This window comes from Dreissena polymorpha, chromosome 10 (assembly GCF_020536995.1).
Source record: "Dreissena polymorpha isolate Duluth1 chromosome 10, UMN_Dpol_1.0, whole genome shotgun sequence".
Classification (NCBI taxonomy): domain Eukaryota; kingdom Metazoa; phylum Mollusca; class Bivalvia; order Myida; family Dreissenidae; genus Dreissena; species Dreissena polymorpha.
In genome coordinates, this window is record NC_068364.1 from 57952182 (window position 1) to 57980171 (window position 27990).

General features: G+C 35.9%; 1 protein-coding gene across 1 annotated transcript; it reads left to right on the top strand.

Moving 5' to 3' along the window:
• The first annotated feature begins 1534 nt into the window (after positions 1–1534).
• LOC127849149 (uncharacterized) lies at positions 1535–27548 on the top strand. Its single transcript, XM_052381869.1, has 6 exons — positions 1535–1638; positions 9599–9910; positions 11600–11926; positions 12711–13037; positions 26780–27106; positions 27535–27548. The coding sequence occupies exons 1-6, from the start codon at positions 1560–1562 to the stop codon at positions 27546–27548; spliced, it is 1386 nt and encodes a 461-aa protein (XP_052237829.1). The 5' UTR covers positions 1535–1559.
• The last annotated feature ends 442 nt before the right edge of the window (positions 27549–27990 follow it).

Consider the following 27990-nt stretch of genomic DNA (forward strand, 5'->3'; position numbering starts at 1 on the left):
TATAAACGTGTCGACGTAGTTGTTCTGGTTTGATTAGGGGAGGGGTGAAGTTCGCCAACAAACGGAAGCGCAAATAAATGGACCCGTGTCGTTCCGGTTGGTAGATTTGTCATTCTTACCTTGTCAAGTATTTGCTTGATAAACCAGTTAAGGCGTCAACACCATAAGTCAAGTTTACCAAAAAATAAAATGTTTGAGCACATTTATAACATAATTGTGTGTTCCTCGTCTCTCAAGCCAGAGACGTGCTTAATGACTAAGCAAATCATGTAATTTAGTAATGAATTTCAATCTCTGACATGCATAGTCGCAGGAAACCTAGGAAACCGCCGAGGGTTTATGTAAACTATTGTTTACAAATAATGTTATGTATACAAGTCACTTTTATTTGTATGCGGTATTTATAACAAGTTTTACATTTTATCTAATTGATTATAAGGATAAACACGCATCAGTACTTGACTAGCCTATGTCCTTTGATTTTATTTTTAAATTATCGTCTTTTCCGAACATTTATACACAAACGCTTATCAGTACATAAAACTTGATCATATGTTGATAAAGTTTATACCTTCACACTTTTGACTTTGAAACTTCAAAAACGTCCTATTTGAACTATACAGTACGTTATCATTATCACATTCTTGTAATCATGACTAGTGAATTAGATAGCTACTACATATCGTTTTACTATCTTCTAACCAGCGAATGAACAAATCATCAAGGAAGGTCCTGGACTTTGTCACAAACTAATTATAATTCTTTATCATTCCGCTACATTGATATCTGCCTGATATAACGCTGATATAGACAATACAAGGTTACTACCTGATCTTTTTGTAATATATCAGGCAAGGCTTAACATAATATAACGGCAGGGCTTGCCGAGCCGTTATTTTATTCGTGATGAGCATGATAATATATTATAAACAAATCAGGCGGTAACCTGTTTTTATATTCATCATACCTCTTCGTCCCCTATTGTAAAGACATAATGAAAAATCGCTCAAAAGCTGCATTTTTTGCGGGAAAGAATATGATTTTTGCCGTTTGACGTGTTAATAATGACGTCATGAGATATTGCTCTTAATATTTGTAAAACATGTTTTTTGCTGTTTGTGTTGCATTTTCTGTTTGAAATATATAACCTCTTGTTTGTTTTGTTGAATCTGATGCGATTTTACTAAAAAAAAGTATTACTTTATAGTTGATTCCGATAATATGACCATCCTCCACACACGACTGATATAAGAACTTCCTGTTGACCATGATATAACAAAATTATGAGACCACCACCTTGATATCTGCCTGATATAACGTTGCCTGATATATATTTTAATATCATGGTTTACAGGAAGTTCTTATATCAGTCAATGTTTGGAGTTAAGTGGGCTTTGATGCACACTCTGCCTCATCCGATTAAGTTTGAATATAACCCTCGCTTCATGACCACTTTATATTGCCATCTAATCAGTTGCCCTAAAACTGATAACGGTTGATGTCATGCTTTTAAGTCGCTCTTTATTTGTTGAACACTACCTGTTTATGATTGAACGAAAATGACAGCGTTAAGGCTCTCAGTGTTAATTACAATTTTGGTGCTAATTCGCTTCGATAGAACGGATGGAATAAGTTATAGTAAGTTTTGTATTTAAACTATTTATATAAAATCCACAAATACAATTATTGCATTTAAAATCACCATATATTTTATAGAATATTTTTTATAAACATCGTTTGTTTAAGAATAAAGTATGGCATAACATTTAATTGTTGGTGTTTATATATTTATAAACATATTTTAATGAGACCGATATAACAGAAAATTATAATTATTGCAAAGTGGGTTGCGATGCCTTATTACATTTCGGGTTGACAGTAATAACCCGTTATGTAATAAAACCCCGAAATGTTATAAATTGTCAGATGTCCGATAAAGTTCGAGATATAGATTTGTAGGAATTTACTATTCACCCGACCTTCGCACTTATACATGTCATCAAACAAACATAAATGTAATAAATTATTACTTGGTGGGTTGCGATGCATTATTACATATCGGGATGACAGTTAAGTTATTCAAAACGATCTGTGAAAATATTTTCATATTTAAATATAGCGACTGACCAAATTATTTACGACGACATTCATGCGTTTTCAATCTGACTTAATTCGTCGCTCATTGTGCATATATTTGTAAAGCGGCCTACTTTCATTTCTATTACGATGCGAAAAATAAAAATGTCTAAGAGAGGTAGAAAGACGTCCGCGATTGTAGCGCCAAAATATTAGTTGACAGTTACAAAGATATCAGTTAACATCAGGGTTTTTTTATATTTAAAGTGTATATCATGGGCAGTTTCAAGGATTAAAGATGTCATGAAACATCAGTTTATTTAAGTTAATTATGATAGTTTACGGTTTTATTGAATCAATACAAGTGCGCAGCTTCAACAGAAGTTAAGCAGCAATGACTTTAATGTAGGCACTTGTATAACTCATTTCATCCTATTTCAAGAATGAAATCCCCCTATTTTTTCAAAATCTATTGGTAAAAACCCTATTTCCCAAATAATTACCTGGGTCACTGTATAAACCATAATATATACACGACAATAGCCTTATATTTCCTATGATAGCCTACGAATCTTCGACATAATTCTACGTCGAATACACAGTGTATACTAACTTCTAAAAGTGTAAACGTAATGTTCAAATCAAAGTAAGTTAATTGTCGTCTGAAATCAGCCAGTGCTCATTTTTTAAATATAAGTAAACACGTAGATGCACTATGGATACTTGTAGAACAAAATAATTAACCCGTGTTTACCTGTATATTTACATCAAACTTAAAAAATCCTTGCCTGCATACGTTCTGCTTAATAAAACGGGGCGTATTTGAGGACTTTGTACCAAAATCGCTAGTTGCAATAATACAACTCCCAGCTATTGACTCTCCGCGTCGCTCGTATGTACTCATTAAAGCTCAGAGCAAAGTACACACCAACATTCCGGCCAACGTACACACTAACACCCAAGCCAACGTACACACCAACATCCCGTCCAACGTACACACCAACAACCCGGCCAATGTACACACCAACACGCCGGCCAACGTACACACCAACACGCCGACCAACGTACACACCAACACCCTGGCCAACGTACACACCAACACTCCGGCCAACACACACACCAACACCCCAACCAACGTACACACCCGATCAGTGGAATAAGTGTCAGGATATATGCAGAATCTGGTGTTTTTTCGAGTTATATTTTAGTGAATACAATTAATTTACTTGAGTCCGATTGTAATGTAGATAAACACTGACTGAAGAAATTGTCACTGGCGTAAGTGTACTCATAGATCTGGTCACACATCGTCTCTGGTTTACATTCTTGAGAAATCTCAATTTTGACTGCAAAGTGTTTGTTGCTCGATTTCTTGCCACGGTTCTTATAATCCCCTTTCCTACTGGACAACCTGGATCTGCCTCGCTTAAGGACAGGCATGAGGATAGTCGGACGGTTAACTTTCAATGTAACTTCAATTGGTCCTTCAAAGTTCTGTTCTGATTCTGCAGCGTGAAATATTGACTTCCGCCAAAAGTGAAAACCTCTATCTATCTCTCGGTTAATGTGCTGGGCCCCTCTGGGACATTGTTGCACAATTGTGAACTATGTACACGTGTGAAGGGAAGAACAATGGTTAAAAGCTGGATAAAAACATTTTGCTCCAGAGTTATATGCACAGCATATAATTATAATTTATTAACAAGTATGTTAGTTTTTGTTTTACAGCCCATTTAAACGCTTTAGGACAGATCGACAAACAAACAAACAGACCGACAGACAGACAATTTCACTCCTATATACCCCCCCTCCCCTAAACTTCGTTTGTTGGGGTATAATAAGGTCGTTTTATTTGTCTATTTTTTCATTCAAAATGATTGAAGTGGACATACTAGTATATAAAAAGTTCGTTATATATTTGAAGACAGATACATTTGCCATCGATGTGGTTTTGTTGCTTAAAGGAGCTTTTCACGTTTTGGTATATTGACACAATTGAAAAAAGATGTTTCAGATTCGCACATTTTCGTTTTAGTTATGATATTTGTGAGGAAACAGTAATACTGAACATTTACCATAGTATAATATAGCCATAATATGCATCTTTTGACGATTGAATAACATTGGCAGGATGGCCGAGCGGTGTTATTGGTGTTTACTCCAGGACTCCGTGGGCACTGGTTCGAGCCCTGATGAGGGCTATTTTTTTTCCTTTTTAAAATTTTATTCTTGATTTTTTACTGGAGCTTTTTCGATCCAATGTTTACATTTATCATTATAAAGCATTTAATGACAAACTTCAAAACATGCCAAAATCTGTTAAAAGGCCTTTTTGGTCAATTCAATGTCCAAAATAACATAGCATAACATAACATTTATTCGGCATTAAATAGCATATTGCAAATGTATAGCCTATACACAGTATGTGTTTGAGATAGCAAAGATATGGTACACGTATTTGAGAAGTACAACACAAAATGATGTATACAAATAGTAAACAGTTGACAGCCTGGCCGCTTGCCAACTTAAAACAATAACCTCCCTCCCTCCCTCCCTCCCTCCCTCCCTCCCTCCCTCCCTCCCTCCCTACCTCCCTCCCTCCCTCCCTCCCTCCCTCCCTCCCTCCCTCCCTCCCTCCCTCCCTCCCTCCCTCCCTCCCTCCCTCCCTCCCTCCCTCCCTCCCTCCCTTTCTCTATCTCTCTCTCTCTCTCTCTCACATCGTCTCATCCCACTTTGTAATATCTTTTAACATTTATGATTGTTTGATGAAAACTTATTAGAACTAAGGTCTGGTGAATTGTCAATACCTACTCTAATACTAGTTAAAAATTGAAAATAACTTTAAAAAAGACTGTATCTCGGAATTTATCGGACATGGTCCAATTTATTACATTTCGGGGTTTTATTACAAAACGGGTTGTTACTGTCGACCCGAAATGTAATAATGCATCGTAACCCACTCTGTAATAAATTATTACATTCATGATTTGTTGATGGAGTCTATAAGAACATAGGTCGGGAACAGTCAATACCTACTCTAAAACTAATTTAAACATGAAAATAACTTCTAAACAAGTCTGTTTCTCTGATTTAATGGACTTTATCAAATTTATTACATTTCGGGTTTTTATAACAAAACGCGTTGTTACTGTCGACCCGAAATGTAATAAAGCATCGCAACCCACTTTGTACTAAACTATTACATTCATGATTTGTTGATGGAGTCTATAAGAACAAAGGTCGGGGGAACAGTCAATACCTACTCTAAAACAAATTTAAACATAAAAATAACTTCTAAAAAAGTCTGTATCTCTGATTTAATGGACATTATAACATTTATTACATTTCGGGTTTTTAGTACAAAACGGGTTGTTACTGTCGACCCGAAATGTAATAATGCAACAGAACCCACTTTGTAATAAATTATTACATTCATGATTTGTTGATGGAGTCTATAAGAATTAAGGTCGGGGGAACAGTCAATACCTACTCTTAAATTAATTTAAACATGAAAATAACTTCTAAAAAAGTCTGTATCTCTGATTTAATGGACATTATAAAATTTATTACATTTCGGGTTTTCATTGCAAAACGGGTTGTTACTTTAGACCCGAAATGTAATAATGCATCGCAGCCCACTTTGTAATAATTATTACAATTCGGGTTTTTATTACAAAACGGGTTGTAACAAAGCAACACCAAGCGAATTAGTTGACCCAACACTAATCAAGCATTCCCCATCCTATTGTGAGTATATTTTTTGTCTCTTTTTGCATTCCAGTGAAAATCTTGTAAACAATAGATATCAGCATTTGTAATTTAATAATTTTTACATAGTTCATTGCATCAAATCTCTGTCTACAATAATTAAACCCCTATAAATATATGAAATAATACGCAGTTTAGTCAATTCAAAGAATTACACAATAAAGTATCAGTGTTCGACCGTAATATAGAACATGGTAAATTGTCATTGTGATTAAAAACAAACACAACTTAAGCGGTACAATTTAATGGCTTATGAAAGAACGAAAATCATGTAAACAACAATTTAAACAAAGGAATAAAATGCAAAGAACACACACAAACATGTCAGCACCATAAACAATTAACACAAAACCATGTCCAGTTGCAAAAACAAATATGACATATTTGACGATCGTATATATACAAACGAATTCACTAACATATTCGATATAATATGAATATTTTAATTTACAATTAAAATTCATATATATATATATATACAAACTTATTCACCTGCATATTGTAAATATATGATGAATATTTTAGTTTACAATTTTAAAAACATAAATATATAAATATACAAACAAATTAACCTACATTTTTTATATAATTTAACTACATTAAATTATTGAGACAGCAGACAATAGCACACTGTTTTGACAACTTTGATTAGTGTTGTTAGGTATATAACAATGGTGTTCAAAAATCCTTTTTTACATAATCAAGACTAGTATCCAATAAATATACTAGGTTGCATTTAGCTTGCAATGTTAAAGATTAACAAAACGTGTAAGGATTATTTTCCTATAACTACATTTATATATGTATAGCAGGTTATACTTTATGAAAATCTAATATGACATGTATTTTCATAAAGAAATACATATAAATATATATTTGAAATCCAATTACGAGCAGATAGCTTTTTACAGAAGCTCGTTTCAAAATAAACACCAACTTTTCTGGATTTGCACGGCGTAGTTTTTTAATTTACAGCAATGCCATTATATCGCGATAGTAAAAAAGGTGTGAGTCTTTTAACTCATTCTTAATTAGGGTCCGATCCCCACTGGAAGAGTGGGTCCCGTGGTTCCCGTAGCTGTGATGCCCGGCCCCAATGTGCTCATTTGAATCGTCGTGCGTCGCAGGTCGACGAAACTCTACTATCGGTTTAACGGTTAGACACTTTTTTATGTTAAATAAAAGGCAAATATTTTTTATCATTAAGTCGTAAACTAGCCATAACCCAAGTCGTAAACTAATCTAAAATATGATGTTAATAATAATAATAATAATAATAATAATAGTAATAATAATAATAATAATAATAATAGTAATAATAATAATAATAATAATAATAATAATAACATACACAAGAAATACTGTACTTTCCCATTAAAAGTAATATTAAAGGAACCCTAACCATAACCCTTAAGTATCGCGACAACATATTATTAACTTGTTTAGGTATTGATCTTAAAATCCTTTCCACGTTCGGTCCCTTACCTCTGATTCAAGTAGGGCAAATGGCAGTTTCTGGAATAATAATGCGTACTTAACACTGTTGAACCACCTAACCAGGAACATAGTGCGTTAACCAATCGCCTTGATATGACATAAATATGTTTGAACACGGCAAACAATCCCATCAAAGAAACAATAACCCTTGTGTAAACTCCAGCGGTTATCTCCCCAAATGGAATCACTGTAGAGAGCTGTGCTCGGAACCAGTCAAATCTCTGCGCGGAGGCTTGTCCATTTGATTTCACTTTATGTTTCGATGGACCTTGTTTACTTTATCTGTACGATAATATAATAATTTATTTAACACTCATTCTCAAAATTTCGGCCAATTTTATTTGGTCAAACATGTGAGAAAAAAAATTCTGATTTTACCAGAAATTAATTCTAAAATCGAAAGATGGACATATCTACGAAGCTTTAATACACATAGTTATCATCTACATGTGTTTTTTTCGTCTAAATACCTGCTTGAAACTTTTGTACATTTACAAGTTGTATTTTACATGACGGTTTGGTGTGCTAGCCAATAACTTGCATTACAGGCGAATCACAAACACATACAGTTTTCTTGTTAATCAAAAGTTACTTTCAATAACTACTGTTTTTTTAGTCAAAACACTTCGATTGAAGCTTTATTATGTTTTATTTCCTTAAAATAAAAGTTTCATCGGCCCTAGAATTATTAAACTGATATATTTCACTTCTTTTAAAGGTCACACAAGTCTGCAATTACCTTGTGACATGCTTTTGGTCGTTAATTTGAGAATGAGTGTTAACCTAATATTTATATCTCTATTTATTCATTTGATTGATAGTAGCGGTCGGCTTCAGTGCACTATGTATTTAAGATTGCTTCTTTCGTTCTCACTGTTGGTCAATGTGGGTATGTATATGTATATTTTGATATTAATATTTTATATATAGTTAAATATCGGAAATAATAATAATATAATATTAAGTAAGTGATTTGATATGTTCTATACTATCGTTTTGTTTGCGATATGCTCATTTTTAATTATAATGCAAGCAAAGGTTAAACAAATGAGTGTAATGAACATATATGTTTGCTATCGTCATGCGACTTATAACTGAAAAAATATTTTGTGATTAGTAATTTGAGCAAATTTATCCAAAACAAGTATTATGAAGGCCTTTCTTTGCTCATCGGTATTTTCATCGACTGCTTCACTTTGTATAAGTACATAATCCATTCAAATGTCAAAATTTAACTCATGAGGTATTTGCTGTAACTGTTTTATGTTTTGGAGTGCTTAATTTCTCAATGTATGGTATCGTCAAGTACGCGCATACAAATCGTGTATAAAACGCATTCAATTCAAACTGTAGAGAGCACATAGAATCCCCTAAAGCCCCATTAACATTCACAATCAACGAATATTTTATCAACTATTTCGTAAAATGATTTTTTACCAAAAACATCAGTGTTCATTAGAGCAATAGTCAAACTTTAGACGCTAGATGTGGTCTGGTAAGATATATTTAAAGTAACATTACTATTCAAAATCAACGAATATTTCGTACAATTGTTCGTAAAATAAACTTGACCAATTAAAAATCAGTGTTCCTTATGGCAATTGCCGAAATTTCAACGTAAGATGTGGTCTGGTAAAATAGATGTTTGTAGATACAAAATGCTCGTTTCTATTATTGTTTTGCATATCTGTTCATACGACACATGAACACTAAAATGGTGTTCGTGTGTCGTATGAATAGATATATTCGCGGGAATTAATTGTGGCCACAAATAAATAAAAACGAGCATTTTGTATCTACAAAAATCTATGTAATCATACCACATCTAGCGTTGAAATTTTGGCTATTGCTATATGGAAAACTGATTGTTAAGGTGTTAACTTTATTTTACAAAATACTTAACGAACTTTTCGTTGATTTTGAGCGTTATAGAGACTTTAACATGATATAAAAGGCTCTGTTTTTATATTTTGTGTGGTACAATATTTTCCATTTTAATTTTCAGAAGTATATATATTTACACTAACATGGTACATGGACATGTATTGACTATACTATGCCACAAAAAATAAAAAGAGAATGTGGCATCTTGTTAAATCTAGCGTTTTACTTTTCGTCTATTGCTACAAGGAACACTGATTTTTCAAGGGTGATCTTTATTTTTCGATTTGTTTTTACGAAATATTCGTTGATGTTGAGTGTAAATGGGGCTTTAAAAAATAAATACAATTTTATTGCAATTTTTACCATCATTTAGCTGCGCAAGCAGTGACCCTTTATGCAGACACGACAGACTTGTCAGCTGGTTACTCACCACATCTGACATGTAACCATAACTACAACCGACTCGTCTCGTGGTGGCTAAATGGCGAAATAGTTCTGAGATCGCAAGTAAACGGAGAAGAATGCCATAATGAACCAACGCATCCGGACTATCTGGCCGACTGTACGTGTGCAAACTCAGCGCACACATGTACACTTAAGGATTTGTCCTGGTCTAACTTTGGTGACCGATGGGCGTGCTCTATTGGAATAGTACAAAGTAACATTCTGACATTAACATTGCCAGGTATTTATGACACCATATTTAGCAATACATTTATATGTTGCACTATAAACATTTGTCCGTTTACATCTAGCAAGCACAACATATATGCCAATGCTTTTTCTGCACATGATTGACACTGAAGTAAAGTTATGTCATACATTCGCAACCCTAACCCAAACCGGACATCCCTTATATCATAATGAAAGTCAGGTTTAGAGGGGATTCTCATTTAGACGCGAAGTATTGCAACCAAGTATATGTTAAGTCTCTGAATGGTTAACGATTGAAACACACATGTATACGAGTTAAAGTTTCTATGATTGTATCTCATTAAAGCGCCATTAACACTATAGTTCGTAAAATATTTCAAACAAGAAATATCTTTAAAACGATATACGGCGTTGATGTTGAAATGTTTGCGGCCAGTGAAAGAAGATGGAATGAAGCGACTAAGTATTTTAATGAAGGTAATAAGATAATATATTTAACTGTATTAACAAATAAGAAATGAAGAACAAGAAGATGTGAAATTGTATGTTTTCATGTCAATAAGTATTGTAATGACTAGGTTTTCATAATTGAACGAGTAATACATTTGTTTCAATAGGAAACGAAAACATATTTGCCACTGAAATACTATGAACATAACTTTGGAATGAAATAAAAGATAATGTGGTATAATTTGTAAAGATGTTACTATAATGTAGACATAAAATACTCAATATTGCAAGCATCATAGAGGTATGAATGTTTTGCCGAAAGACAGAACTTTATATAAAAAATAAACAAAACGAAGTACAAATAAACATATTTACACTAATAAACGCAAACATTGATTAGAATAAATCAAAGACAGATATATTTTCTAACACCTATATATTTCCTTAGTATCGGTGGCTACCGCCCTCAAACCCCCACTTTGTCGATAGTTATAAACAACTGCGTACCGGTACAGTGCAATCTAGCCTGTTTGTGTAGTGTTTAGTGTGACCGCTGCGGCATGTAAACAATAGCTTCTTTTAATTGTAGAGACATGTGATTTATGCTATACTGCTTCGTAAACTAAGGAGAAACGTTTCGATGTAATGTTTAGAGGATGTTTTGTATCATGACAGTTTTTAATGTATTGTAATGTACATGTAATTTACTATATATTCATATTTCAGTTCAAATGATATGCATCCAATGTTAACGTGATTTTTGTATTATTAGCCTATGCACAATTCGGATTTATTCATTTGGGACATATCATGAAGAAAGATCATCGAAGTCAAAAATGACGTTAAACAGCTATGCCGAAAAATATATGTTCACATAAAAGCTCAGTATTCCTTATAGCAATAGGCAAAATATCATTGGTAGATGTGGTCTTGTAAATACACTTAACAAGATACAAAATGCTCCTTTTTATTAGGTTGTAGTAAAATGCATTCAACACATTTTATTGTAACAATTTTGTGTTCGTTTGTCCTATAAATAAATATTGATCCGAGAAATAAGAATGAATTTTACTATAAAAAAATAAAATAAAGCACTTTGTATCTGGTTAATTCTATGCTACGATAACATATCTAACGTTGAAATTTGTAAGGAACACTGATGTTTAAGGGTTAACTGCATTTTACGATTTTTTTTAAGACATATTCGTTGATTCTGAGTGTTAACGTAGCTTAAAAAAACAATTTTATTTCAATATTTACCATCATTCAGCTCCAAAATCGGTGACCCTATATGCAGACACGACAGCCGTGTCAGCTGTTCACTCACCACTTTTGACTTGTCACCATGACAACTACCCAATCGTCTCGTGGTGGCATAATGGAAAAATAGCTCTGAGCGCAAAAGTAAACGGAGGAGACTGCCTGAATACCCCAACGAATCCTGATTATCTGACCAACTGTACATGTTCATACACAGTGCACATATGTACACTTAGGAACTTGGACAGGTCTAACGTTGGTGACCAATGGGCGTGCTGTATAAACGAGTCGGATGGTACTGTTATAAAAAGTAACATTCTGACATTAGAATTGCCAGGTATTTATGACACCATATTTAGTTTTTCTTTATACGTGAGGCACTAAAACATTTGTTCGTTTACATCAGCAAGCATAGCATATATGTCAATGCTTTTTCTGCATATGATTGACACTGACGCAAAGTTATGCCATACATTCGAAACCTCTTAAACCGGACATTCACTGTATTATTATGAAAGTCCGGTTAAGAGGGGATTCCGGTTTAGACGTGAAGTATTGTAACCAAGTATATGTCTCTGAATGGTTCACTATTACAAAACACATATAAACGAGTTAAATGTATTTAATATTATTTCATTCAAGACCCATTTACACTTAAAATCAACGAATCTTTCGTAACATATTTCATAAAATTAAGTTTACACATGTAAACTCAGTATTCCTTATAGCAATAGACAACTTTCATCGCTAGATGTAGTCTGGTAACATAGATTTAACCAGATAAAAAATGCTCCTTTATATTTGTTTGTGGTACAATATTTTCAACACATATTCACGAACCAATTAAGTGTTCGTGTGTCGTATGAATAGATATTATTGCAGGCAATTAAAATGGAATATATTGTACTACACAAAATAAAAAAAGCATTGTGTATCTTGTTAAATATTTTTAACCAGAACACATCTAGCGTTGACATTTTGGCTATTGCTATAATGAACATTGATGTGTTTGGGTAAACTGTATTTTACGAAATATTTTACGATATATTCGTTGATTTCGAGTGTTAATGGGGCTTTAACAAAATAAATACAATTGTATTGCAATTTTTACCATCATTCAGCTCCCAAATCAGTGAACCTATCTGCAGACACGACAGACGTGTCAGCTGGTCATTCACCGCATCTGACTTGTCACCATGACAACTACCCAATCGTCTCGTGGTGGCTAAATGGAGTAAAAGCTCTGAGCGCGCAAGTAAACGCAACAGACTGCCTCAATACCCCAACGAATCCAGCTTATTTGACCGACTGTACGTGTACACAAACAGTGCACACATGTACACTTGAAAACTTCAACACGTCTAACGTTGGTGACCAATGGGCGTGCTCTATTAGCGATTGGGATGGTACTGTTATAAAAAGTAACATTCTGACATTAACTTTGCCAGGTATTTATTACACCATTTTTAGTTATTTATTTTGCACATGTGGCACTAACAACATTTGTGCGTTTACATCTATCAAGCACAACATATATGTCAATGCGTATACTGTATATGATTGACACTGACGCAAAGTTATGTCATTTATTCGAAACCTCTAAAACCGGACATCCACTGTATTATAATGAAAGTCCGATTTAGAGGGGATTCCGGTTTAGACGTGAAGTATTGTAGCCATGTATATGTCTCTGAATGGTTCACTATTACAAAACACATATAAACGAGTTAAATGTATTTAATATTATTTCATTCAAGACCCATTTACACTTAAAATCAACGAATCTTTCGTAACATATTTCATAAAATTAAGTTTGCACATGTAAACTCAGTATTCCTTATAGCAATAGCCAACTTTCATCGCTAGATGTAGTCTGGTAACATAGATTTAACCAGATAAAAAATGCTCCTTTTTATTTGTTTGTGATACAACACACAGGTGGTTAGCGTGTGGCTATGATATTAATTAGTGAAAACATCATTTTGAATGATAAATAATCATATTATAACAAAAAAATAACTTTTCTGAAATAAAAATAACTATCAAATATATATATAACCAGGTATGCAACTCAAAATCACCCCAAAACAGGGTGCATCGCTTTGAACAGCCATATCTTCATCAATTGTGCAGCGATTTTCACGATCTCGGTCTTATTCAACGCAGAAATGAATTTCTGTCTGAATATGTATATGTCTTGCAATATTTTTACAAATACTGGGTCAACTTTTAAGAAAAAACACGATACACAACTCGCATGACCAAGTTGACAATGATCATGCAGTCTATATGAATGAAATCTGTAAGCGCCAAAATTACCTGGTGCGCCTGTAATAGGTACGAAGGTACAAGTGGCGATTGCATCCCGCGAATATTTCTTGGAATCTGATTGGAAGCGGCACGAGTAGAAATTTGGTTCCCGGTTTACAAATAGAGTACCAATAACAATGGAAAGAATCGACATTTTTTCTAGAAATGTAATCAATGTTTTTTACCGTCCTGTGCTGTCTTAAAAGAGCTAATCAAATTATGTAAGTATCCTTAGAGTGCATTACGTACCCGTAAGTCGATTCGCTAACATTATAAAGGCTGTCAGCATCTGATTCGCATGGTAAAATAGTATATTGTGTGATTGTTTTGCTAAGGCATGGCCACACGTGTACGAACAATGATCGTTTAGTTCATTTCATTTAATAGACGCTTCATTGCGTACAGATGGTATAATACAAATTTGATAAACATATACATAGAATTCTGTACAAATTTAAGTAGCTAAATTACTGTTTTTACGTTTAATAGTAGAAATTCAATAATGAAAGATATTGGCTTATCTCCCTTTGTTCAGTGGCAAATTGTTCTTAGGGGAAACATGCGAATTTAGGTTTAAATAAGTGCTAATAAACAATAGTTGGTATTGTTGATTTAACACGCATTTTAAGCCGTTTTATATGCAAATATGTATAATTTTACATTGGTAAGAAAATGTGCAAAGCCATGTTTTATCATTTGCTACATATAATGATTTCTTAACTTTGTATATTTAATGCTTTCTTTAATACAAGAGTCACATGTTGTGTCACTTACTTGAATCGTCTCTTTGAGCCTATGAATAGTCACCACATTGGATTATTGAGGAAAATATATTCAAGCATGGAATTGATAATTTTAAGGTCAGTAACTGGTAGACTCATGGCAAAGGGCTACAATCAAGATAGATAATCGATGTTTGGAAATGTGACAATGCTAGCGGTATTTGCCTCCCTTATACAAAAGGCAACTTATTCAAGGAACTTTGTGATTATTTAGCAAGCAGCAACAGATTACAACTAAAACCAAGACACAATATTGCCTATCATTTATTGATTACATTGTCACATGTCCAGTCCTCTTGAACATGTACTTGGTACATGTATTGCAATATTGAGAATTTCTAGGACTGAAAGATTGTTTTGTTTATTTCAGTCAATCGTTTTCAACGTTTTCAACGTTTTCACGTAGCCATTTCACCGGACGCTGCGTCGTCACTGTTTTCACTGGAAAAATAAAGATACAACAAAACGCATTGAGAAGTTACTCTTTTAACCGATTAAGACAGTACAGTAATTGAAGAATTTGAATTTCATTGAAAAATTCACATCTACGCCATGTCTCGAGCTGATGACGATCCAGAACCTCGTCAAAGAACGTTGACCGAAAAGGGCCTAACATACGAACTAGATGTCAGAGGCAAAGAAAGAAGGCATTTAATTAATAATTTGAAAAATCTTTCAACCAGCCTAAGTGACACTCTAAAATATGAACCAAACCCTGAAGCGGTGTAATCAAGATACACAATTTGGCTAAGTGCTTATGAACAATTATTGTCAGTTTTCGAAAAAGTACAAGGACTACTTGACTTAGAAACAGCCAAACATGATCACGAATTATTTGAAAGGCAATCTGTGGACTTCTTGACTATGAAGCTTGCTGTAGAGCAGTGGTTCATGGAACAATCACAGGGCCGCACAGGCACCAAAAGCGATGGAAAATCTGTGCGAATCAGTGTCAAGACAGATGTTTCAAGCCACTTATCAATTGAAAGGGTCAAAGAAGACCAGAGAATGGCAGAGGTACTCGCCAGGCAAGAAGCCTTTAAACAGAAAAGGACCATAGCAGAAGAAACACTGCGCCTGAAACTGAAAGAAGAAGAACTTGAAATACAAACTGAGATTAATGTTAGTGACGCTAAATCACGAATTTTGGCTGACTTGGAAAAAAGTATTCTAGAGGATAGTGCCTTTGAAACAAAACCACAAATTCCCGATGTAAGCACAATAAAAATTGACAAAACTCAAGAATCATTTGGAATAAGTGTGGCGCGTGAACTTAGTAAGCCACGTGCGGAAATAAATAAATTCTCTGGCTCAGCATCTGAGTACATAAGATTTAAAAGACAATTTTAATCAAGAGTCAGCAACAACACAGATTCCTACGACGAGAGGCTCAATTATCTGCTTCAGCAGGGGTGGCGAAATCTCAAAAAACTATACTTGTCCACGGACAATCATTTAGGAAATTCAACTTGTCCGTTGCTGAACTACACTTGACCGTTAATGTTTATATACATTATAAACGCATTTATTGATGAATGTAAAACAATGTGGAATATACCAAAATGAGTATGATTTGCTAGTTTTGTTTATAGTTGTATTTCAATAGTACATTCATTATAGCAGTATATTATAAACAATATAAAGAATTTCTAAAACTTTTAATCTTGCAAAGCTAGTGTTATTAAAACATGTGTTGAACATAAGTACATCGTAATCTTAACAAATTGAACTAGTTCAATATGTCAACCTCATCAGACTAAGGCTCTGCGCCGCTACTGATAGCAATTTGATTATCATCAACTGGTAACCATTGAAAATCTGTGAGCCAAGTTTCTTGAAAAGTTCTAGTGCGTTTAATAGATTATATTTTTTATCATAATCTTTCTTAGTTTTTTTGGGAGGTGGACTGCTCAAAGCTTCGAGTTTCTGTTCCGTTGTTGAAGATTTAAGAAAACTAAATGTTCCATTTTTACCATTAAAGTCGTCTTAAATAACAAGGCAGACCGTGCTTTGATTATCTTACTTTGATACTTTTTATTTCCGTCTGATTGTAAAAATAAAGAAACCAGTCTGTACACTGTCTAACAGTCGGGCCAAATGTTTAAATTGCAGCATGCTACTGGTCTCTTATAGAATAAGGGAGATCACTGCTTAGGAGAGTGCCCGTATTTAAGCTTGATTGCTCCGCAAATAGCGCTGACAATGTAATCGCATGTCAACATCCGGTTTTGTAAAACTTAATTACGGCTTTAATACAATGTATTTTTTTGTATACCTGGACCAGACTTTTAAAAAACTTGTTGTCCACGGACAAGTTAATTGAAAAAAATCAGTTGCCCAGACAAGCAAATGTACGACTCGGGCAACTCGGACATTGGATTTCGCCACCCCTGGAAAGTTTAATTTACATCAGGAGATGCACACAAAATTGTAACAGGATATTCTAATTTGAAAGCGGAAACTGGTTACAAGGCAGCCTTCCAAGAGTTCGAAGAGAGATATGGCGACGCTGACGTCATTGCCCAGACGTACATCAAAAAGGCGCTAGATTGCCCCATCATCAAGGCAGACAATCCAAAGGCACTTGATGAATTTGCCATATTTCTTCGAGAATGCCAGTTCGCGGTTGAGAATGTTGACGCAGGGAGAGTACTAGAATACTTCGAAAATTTAAGAGCAATTGTACAAAAATTGCCTTTCTATCAACACGACAGATGGCGAAACGTGTGTATGAACAAAAAGGAAAGGGTCAAACCATAAACTTCGAAATGTTAGTAACCTTTGTAAGAAAAGAGGTCAAAAAGGCAAATTACCCCGTGTATGGGAAAAAAATGCTCATGAGCATTTCAACTAAATCCGCAAACGTTAAAGACGAACAAGTGCCCGAGTCGCGGCGAACCCTGGCAACAATAGTTAGTGACAATAAGGGAAATAGCTCTGCTACTAATCCATGCTTATTTTGTGCAGGACATCACAACCTGTGTGACTGTAAAAATATCACTTTGAATCTTCTTAAAGACAGATACACTTTTTTTAAAACAAAGGGTTTGTGCTTCAGCTGCCTTAAAACGGGCCATAGGAAACATATATGTAAAGGGAAACCAACCAGTAACATTTGCAAAAGGCTACATCCCACCATCCTTCACGTACAGCCACGTATGGAAGTAGTAAACTCAAATGAAGCCAATGCAACAATGGCTGCAAAAACAGGTCAAATATATGCAGCGCGTACGGGGGCTGGCACCGCATTGCCAATCGTGCCAGTAAGAGTAAAGGCTAAAAGCAGTGACAATTTTGTAGAGACATACGCCTTCTTGGATTCGGGTAGCACTGCCACGTTTTGTTCAGACCGAGTGCTGCATGTACTTGGAATCGACGGAAAGAAGACCATTCTGAACCTAACTACTCTCGAAAACAAGCAGAAACAAACCAATAGAGAGGTAAGGGGCTTGGAGATCAGCTCCCTGGATGGAGAGCACACAATAGAGCTCCCACCGGTATTTACTCAGCCGTCTCTGCCATTATCAAGAGCAGATGTCCCAAGTGAGGAAGATGTCACCAGATGGCCTCACCTGAGAGACCTAGAGCTCGAAAGGAAAGACAGTGAAGTGGACCTATTAATAGGGGTAAACGTACCCAAGGCAATGGAACCATGGGACATTATTGCTAGTAAAGACGGTGGTCCTTTAGCAAAGACCATCTTCGGTTGGGTTGTTAACGGACCACTAGAAGTCTCTGGAGAAGACACAGAAAGTTTCGCACAGGCACACTACATCAAAGGATCTGCGTCATTAGAAGAGCAGGTTAGAGACCACTTCAATACAGACTTTCCCGAAAGAAGTATTGACGACAAACTCGAAAATTCAAAAGAAGATTGTCAGTTTATGGAATCCATGAAACAGTCGCACAAGCAGAATGACCACTTCTTTGTAAATTTGCCATTTAAACACCAATGCGAAGCTATGCCAAACAACAAAAAACAAGCAGAGCAAAGGCTGACCATGCTGTTAAGGCGCTTTGATAAAGATGCACGATTTCGAGAAGCGTTCAACGATTTCATGAACAAGGTCATTGAAAAGGGGGACGCTCACAGGGTTTCACCGGACGACAAGCCTGAAGATGGTAAGGTCTGGTACCTGCCTCACCATGGTGTATTCCACCCAAAGAAAAACAAAATCCGAGTAGTGTTTGACTGCGCTGCACGTTACGGAGGGACATCCCTAAATGACCAGCTCTTGCAAGGACCAAACTTGACGAATACACTAGTCGGCACCTTAACCATATTTAGACAGGATGAAGTCGCAGTTATGGGGGACATAGAAAGTATGTTCTACCAAGTCCATGTGTCCCCTAGCGACAGAAATTTCCAGAGGTTCCTTTGGTGGCCAGAGGGCGACACACGTGCAAAACCAGTGGAGTTTCAAATGGTCGTGCATTTGATTTGATCGACATCATCTCCAGGCTGTGCCAATTATGCTCTGCGGCAAACCGCGGAAGAAGCGAGAGGAAAGTTGAATGATGAGGTTGTTAACACGGTGCTGAGGACGATTGCCTGAAATCCGTAAAAACAGAAGATCAGGCGATATCACTGGTTAAAGATTTGCAAGCGGTCCTCAAAGGAGGAGGGTTCCACATATCGAAATGGCTTAGCAACAGCAGAAGGGTTATGCAGTCCATTCCAGTACAAGAAAGGGCAGCCGAGGTAAAGAACCTCGACCTTGACTCTGACCAGTTACCCTTAGAGAGAACTCTAGGCGTGAGCTGGAACCCAGACTCAGATGTTTTCAGCTTTACTGTCGACGTTAAGGATCATCCACATACACGTAGAGGAATTGTGTTCACAGTCAGCAGCATCTACGATCCCCTAGGGTTCCTAGCACCTATGATCCTCAACGCAAAATCTTGTTGCAACAACTTTGTCAGCTTCAAATTTCTTGGGATGCACCCATTCCAGAAAAATACGACGAAAAATGGTGTCGTTGGCTTCAAGAAATAAACGAGCTGCATAACTTCGAGGTAGACAGATGCTTCATACCTTCAGGATTTGGAATAGTGTCCTCATGAGAGCTGCATCATCTCGCTGACGCTAGTGAAAAAGAGTATTGAATAGTTTCATACTTGCGTATGGTCAATTTAAGCGGAGATGTACATTGCGCATTTGTATTGGGCGAATCACGCGTTGCGCCTCTGAAAAAGCTTACAATTCCTAGGTTAGAGTTAACTGCAGCAACAGTGGCAGTGCGAACAGACAAAATGTTGAAACGCGAGCTGGATTTTGATATCGACAAAACAACATTCTGGACAGACAGTATGTCAGTGCTGAGATATTAGAAACTTCACATCAAGGTTCCATACGTTTGTGGCAAATCGTTTAAGCGTTATCCATGAGGGGTCCAAACCGCTACGTCAACACCAAACTGAACCCGGCAGACGCGTCGCCTCCAGAAGTTTGCCTGTTGACCAAAGACAGTGGAAAAATGGATGGATTGAAGCGCCATCATTTCTGCTTCAGAATAAAGACAAATGGCCTTCTACACCGGAGGAGGTTGGTAGGATCGATGCAGATGGTCCAGAAGCTAAGACCATAGTAGCGATTTGTACCGAAACAAAGCAAGAAAGTAGTGACGTGGGCTCTGTCGCTGATAGATCACGTTCAGACCTTATCGAGCAACTGATAAATCATCACTCTTCCTGGTACAAATTGAAAAGGAGCATCGCCTGGATTCTGAAGATAAGAGACGAGTTGCGTGGACGTGCTGGTAGGAAAATTGCCCCTACACTGAAGGACGAAAACCTCAACAAAATCACACCGAGTGATTTAAAGAAAGCTGAGATCGCTGTTGTCTCCTATGTGCAAAGACAGACTTTCAGTAAGGAGATAGAAGACCTTTTAAGGGATCATTCTCATGTGAAAAGAGACAGCTACATCAGAAAGCTGGACCAAACTTTAGAAAACAATGTTTTACGGGTTGGTGGACGCCTCAACAAATCAAGCATGCCCGCAGAACAGAAGCATCCGGCCATCCTTCCAAAGGGACATCATTTAACGACATTAGTTTTGCGTCCAGTTCACGAAGATCTCATGCATGCCGATAGAAACCACATGTTAGCCACACTACCACATCAATATTGGGTAGTTAACGCGCCATCGGCAATTAGAAAACTGCTCAGAAAATGTGTAACATGTCGCAAGTGCAAATCGCGTGTAGGTGAACAGAAAATGGCCGATTTACCAGAAGATCGGGTAACTCTGAATGAACCACCGTTTACTAGAGTAGGCATAGACTATTTTGGACCTTTTGAGGTCAAATTGAAACGCAGTCGTGTTAAACGTTATGGTGCCATATTTACATGTCTCGCGAGCCGTGCCGTACACATCGAAGTCGCTTACTCACTAGATACAGACTCTTTTATAAACGCTTTGCGTCGCTTTATTGCCCGTCGCGGTCAAGTGAAAATAATGCGATCTGATAATGGTACAAACTTTGTGGGTGCAGAGCGTGAACTGCGTCAGGCAGTACAGGAGTGGAACTATAACCAGATAAGTGACGCTTTGCTGACCAGAAACATGGACTGGAAATTCAATCCACCTGCAGGCTCGCATCATGGAGGCGCGTGGGAACGTTTGATACGATCTGTAAGGTCTGCTATGAACAGTACAATCAGGGAGCAGGTCTTAGACGACGAAGGGCTACAAACATTATTGTGTGAGATAGAAGCAATTCGAAATGATAGACCTATTTCAAGAGTTTCTGACAGGTTTGACGACCTGGAAGCTCTGACACCTAATCACCTATTGCTGTTGAAACGTAACCCGAAATTACCACTTGGACTCTTCTGCAAAAATGACAATTACTGCAGAAGACGCTGGCGGCAGGTTCAGTATATGGCGAACCTGTTCTGGCAGCGCTGGATTCGCGAGTATCTACCCCTGTTGCAGGAACGTCAGAAATGGCATGAGAGAAGAAGAAACTTGCAAGTTGGAGACGTTGTGCTAATCGTTGACAGCACGGCACCCAGAAACTCATGGCCAATGGGGATAATAGAAGAAACTTTGCCCGACCGCTCGGGTGCTGTTCGTCAGGTCAAAGTAAAAAAGGCAACGAATAAGTTAACACGGCCAATAGACAAGCTATGTGTTATCTTAGAAGCAGAATAAAGAATACAATCTTAGCGAAATGACGCGAAAAGTGATAATAGTGGAAGCTCAGAGTAGATTCGTGTAAATGTTTTTAATTACATTAAAATTAGAGTTTAAGAATTTCAAAGTAATTATAAACCAAAATGTTTTCTTTGAATAATTTATTGTTATTGGCAACTTGGCTAAAGACTAATTGTTGCACCAATCTAGTTTGAGTTGTGAATAGTGTTATACAAGTTCGATTCGCTTCAATCAGAGCCTTCATCTCGCCATGGAGACAAAAAGAGAGAAGACAGCCATAGTACTGCACATTTTATCAAATTGTGGTTGTAAATGACTAGTTTGATGTTGGTTTATGTACATAGTGTTTATTTTTATGTGTTTATTTGTATTTGAGATGCAAATCAGTGTTGACAAGTTTAAGGAATATGGGGTTAAATCTAGTTGTTAAGTAAACACTTTGTAATTTTGTCTCATTAAGTAAATTTTGATATAACTTGCTTTATCTCAAAATTAGGGGCTGGTATGTAAGCGCCAAAATTACCTGGTGCGCCTGTAATAGGTACGAAGGTACAAGTGGCGATTGCATCCCGCGAATATTTCTTAGAATCTGATTGGAAGCGGCACGAGTAGAAATTTGGTTCCCAGTTAACAAATAGAGTACCAATAACAATGGAAAGAATCGACATTTTTTCTAGAAATGTAATCAATGTTTTTTACCGTCCTGTGCTGTCTTAAAAGAGCTAATCAAATTCTGTAAGTATCTTAGAGTGCATTACGTACCCGTAAATCGATTCGCTAACATTATAAAGGCTGTCAGCATTTGATTCGCATGGTAAAATAGTATATTGTGTGATTGTTTTGCTAAGGCATGGCCACACGTGTACGAAAAATGATCGTTTAGTTCATTTCATTTAATAGACGCTTGTCATTGCGTACAGATGGTATAATACAAATTTGATAAACATATACATAGAATTCTGCACAAATTTAAGTAGCTAAATTACTGTTTTTGCGTTGAATAGTAGAACTTCAATAATGAAAGATATTGGCTTATCTCCCTTTGTTCAGTGGCAAATTGTTCTTAGGGTAAACATGCGAATTTATGTTTAAATAAGTGCTAATAAACGGTAGTTGGTATTGTTGATTTAAAACGCATTTTAAGCTGTTTTATATGCAAATATGTATAATTTTACATTGGTAAGAAAATGTGCAAAGCCCTGTTCTATCATTTGCTACATATAATGATTTCTTAACTTTGTATATTTAATACTTTCTTTAATACAAGAGTCACATGTTGTGTCACTTACTTGAATCGTCTCTTTGAGCCTATGAATAGTCACCACATTGGATTATTGAGGAAAATATATATTCAAGCATGGAATTGATAATTTTAAGGTCAGTAACTGGTAGACTCATGGCAAAGGGCTACAATCAAGATAGATAACCGATGTTTGGAAATGTGACAATGCTTGCGGTATTTGCCGCCCTTATACAAAAGGCAACTTATTCAATGAACTTTGTGATTATTTAGCAAGCAGCAACAGATTACAACTAAAACCAAGACAAAATATTGCCTATCATTTATTGCTTACATTGTCACATGTCCAGTCTTCTTGAACATGTACTTGGTACATGTATTGCAATATTGAGAATTTCTAGGACTGAAAGATTGTTTTGTTTATTTCAGTCAATCGTTTTCAACGTTTTCAACGTTTTCACGTAGCCATTTCACCGGACGCTGCGTCGTCACTGTTTTCACTGGAAAAATAAAGATACAAGAAAACGCATTGAGAAGTTACTCTTTTAACCGATTAAGACAGTACAAAATCTCCAGTTGTAAAGACACACCTCCGCATTGGACCAATGAAATCACTCGTGTGTTTGAAATGTCAGTTAGTTGAAATGTATGTAAACAAAGGTTTCAAACGGCGCTGGACAGTTAGTCTTGATGCATAATGTAACGACAAGAACGGTAATAATGTTTTTTCATACGTTTTATAGAATTATGGTATCGAGGTACATGAACTTTGTAGGGAAGATGCCCTTTACTCCGTGAAGATTTCAGTCTTAAAGACTGCATGATCATTGTCAACTGGGTCATGCGAGTTTTGAATCGTGTTGTTTCTTAAAAGTTGACCCAGCATTCGTAAAAATATTGCAAGACATATACATTTCCAGAAAGGAAATCATTTCTGCGTTGAATAAGACCGAGATCGTGAAAATCGCTGCACAATTGATGGAGATATGGCTGTTCAAAGCGATGCACCCTGTTTTGGGGTGATTTTGAGTTGCATACCTTTATATATATATATTTGATAGTGATTTTTTTCCATAAAAGTTAATTTTTCGTTATAATATGATTATGTATCATTCAAAATGATGTTTTCACTAATTAATATCATAACCACACTCTAACCACCTGTGGTACAACATTTTCAACACATGTTCACGTACCAATTAAGTGTTCGTGTGTCGTATAAATAGATATTATTGCAGGCAATTAAAATGGAATATATTGTACTACACAAAATAAAAAAAGCATTGTGTATATTGTAAAATATTTTTAACCAGAACACATCTAGCGTTGACATTTTGGCTATTGCTATAATGAACACTGATGTGTTTGGGTAATCTGTATTTTACGAAATATTTTACGAAATATTCGTTGATTTCGAGTGTTAATGGGGCTTTAACAAAATAAATACAATTGTATTGCAATTTTTACCATAATTCAGCTCCCAAATCGGTGAACCTATCTGCAGACACGACAGACGTGTCAGCTGGTCATTCACCGCATCTGACTTGTCACCATGACAACTACCCAATCGTCTCGTGGTGGCTAAATGGAGTAAAAGCTCTGAGCGCGCAAGTAAACGGAACAGACTGCCTAAATACCCCAAAGAATCCAGCTTATTTGACCGACTGTACGTGTACACAAACAGTGCACACATGTACACTTAAAAACTTCAACACGTCTAACGTTGGTGACCAATGGGCTTGCTCTATTAGCGATTGGGATGGTACTGTTATAAAAAGTAACATTCTGACATTAACTTTGCCAGGTATTTATTACACCATTTTTAGTTATTTATTTATACATGTGGCTCTAACAACATTTGTGCGTTTACATCTATCAAGCACAACATATATGTCAATGCGTATACTGTATATGATTGACACTGACGCAAAGTTGTGTCATTTTTTGGAAACCTCTAAAACCGGACATCCACTGTATCATAATGAAAGTCCGGTTTAGAGGGGATTCCGGTTTAGACGTGAAGTATTGTAACCAAGTATATGTTGAGTCTCTGAATGGTTGACGATTGAAACACACATATATACGAGTAAAATGATATTATTTCATTAAAGCCCCATTTACACTCACAATCAATTAATATTTCGTAAAATATTTAATAAAATAAAGTTTACACATAAAATCTCGGTATTCTTTATAGCAATAGATAAAAATTTCATTGCTTGATGTGGTCTGGTAACAAAGGTTAAACCAAAAATAAAATATTTTTTTATAAAATTGTTTGGTACAATATATTCCACACATGCTGATGTACCAATTTAGTGCTCGTGTGTCTTATGAATAGATGTCGTTGGAAGAAATTAAAATGAAATATATTGTTCCACTTAAAGTTAAAAAAAGCATTGTGTATCTTGTCAAATCAATGTTACCAGTACACATCTATTATTGAAAGTTGAGCTATTTCTATACGGAACACTGATGTGTATGGGTGAACTTTATTTTTCGGTATATGATACAATATTCGTTGATTTTGTGTGTCAACAATAAATACAGTGTTAATACATTCTTTTTACACCATTCAGCTCCCCAATTGGTGACCTTGTATGCAGACAAAACAGTGGTGTCAGCTGGTCACTCAATACATATGACCTGTCACCATTACAACGACCCACTCGTCTCGTGGTGGTTAAATGGAGAAATAGCTCTGAGCGCGCAGGTAAACAGAGGAGACTGCATGAATACCCCAACGAATCCAGATTATCTCGCCAATTGTACTTGTGCAAACACAGTGCACACATGTACACTTGAGCACTTGTCCTTGCCTAACGTTGGTGACCAATGGGCATGCTCTATTAGCGAGTGGAATGGCACTGTTATAAAAAGTAACATTCTGACATTAACATTGCCAGGTATTTATTACACCATATTTTGTTCTTCTTTTATACATGTGGCACTAAAACATTTGTTCGTTTGAACAGCAAGCACAGCATATATGTCAATGCTTTTTCAGCATATGATTAACATTGACGCAACATTATGTGATACATTCGAAACCTCTTAAACCGGACATCCCCTGTATCATAATGAAAGTCCGGTTAAGAGGGGATTCCGGTTAAGACGTGAAATATTGTTACCATGAATGTGTTGAGTCTCTGAATGGTTAACTTTTGAAACAAAAATATAAACGAGTTAAGATGTCTTTCATATTATTTCATTTAAGTCCCATTACCCCTAAAAATCAAAGAAAAATTCGTAAAATATTCCATGAAGAAAGTTAACACATACAAACTCAGTAGCCCTTATAGCAATAGACAAACATTGCTAGATGTGATCTGGTAACATATTTAAGATGCTCTTTTGGCATGTGTTTGTGGTTAAATATTGTCAACACATGTTCGTGTACCAATTTAGTGTTCGTGCGTCGTAAGAATATATATTGTTCCGGGGAAATTAGAATGTAATATATTGTACTACAAACAGGAATAAAAAAGCATTGTGAATCTTATTGAACCTATGTAACCAGAACACATCTAGCGTTGACATTTTGGCTATTGCTATCAGGAACACTGATTTGTATGGGTTAACTGTATTTTACGAAATATTTTACAAAATATTTTACGAAATATTCGTTGAATTCGAGTGTTAATAGGGCTTTAACACAAACAATATATTTGTATTGCAATTTTTACCATCATTCAGCTCCCAAATCGGTGAACCTATCTGCAGACACGACAGACGTGTCAGCTGGTCACTCACCTTATCTGACTTGTCTTCATGAAAACTACCCAATCGTCTCGTGGTGGCTAAATGGAGAAATAGCTCTGATCGCGCAAGTAAACGGAACAGAGTGCCTGAATACCCCAAAGAATCCAGCTTATCTGACCGACTGTACGTGTACATACACAGTGCACACATGTACACTTAAGAGCTTCAACAGGTCTAACGTTGGTGACCAATGGGCGTGCTCTATTAGTGATTGGGATGGTATTGTAATAAAAAGTAACATTCTGAAATTAACTTTGCCAGGTATTTATAACACCATTTTTATTCATTCATTTATAAATGTGGCACTAAAAACATTTGTTCGTTTACATCTTGAAAGCACAGCATGTATGTCAATGCTTTTACTGTATATGATTGAAACTGACGCAACGTTATGTCATACATTCGAAACCTCTTAACCCGGACATCCACTGTATCATAATGAAAGTTCTGTTTAAAGGGGATTCCAGTTTTGACGTGAGTTATTGTCACCAAGTATATGTTGAGTCTCTGAATGGTTAACTATTGAAACGCACATAATTATTAATGAGTTAATATGTCTTTGATGTTATTTCATATAAGTCCAATTAACACTCATAATCAACGAATATTTCGTAAGTTATTTTATAAAATAAAGTTAACACATACCAACTCAGTATTCCTTATAGCAACAGATGCGAATTGATTGCCAGATGTTGTCTGGTAACAAAGATTTAACAAGATACAAAATGCTCTTTTTTACAGTTTTTGTGGTACAATATATTCAACACATGTTCACGGCCGTTAATCACGCGCGCCACCTCTTTTTTGTGATGAATTAATACATGAGCCAATGCAACTTCCGAGGTGGCGCTCAAGCCCGGATGTTTTGAATTTCCATGGACAATTTTACAGGGTGATTAGGTTTTATATGTTTTTTCAACATAATTAACATTATTGATAAAAATCGGGCAATGTAGTGCGATTCAGTGAAGATTGATTCGTCCAAAAATGTACAGACACGTACATTCTCAACCCATTTAAAAACGTGAGAACCTTTATAAGTTGTGGCATGGTGGAGTTTTAAAAAGCATTTTGATGAGTTTTTTCCAGTGTGACGAGAAAATGTCCACCTAATTAAATCGCACATGGCATCAAACGATTACGTA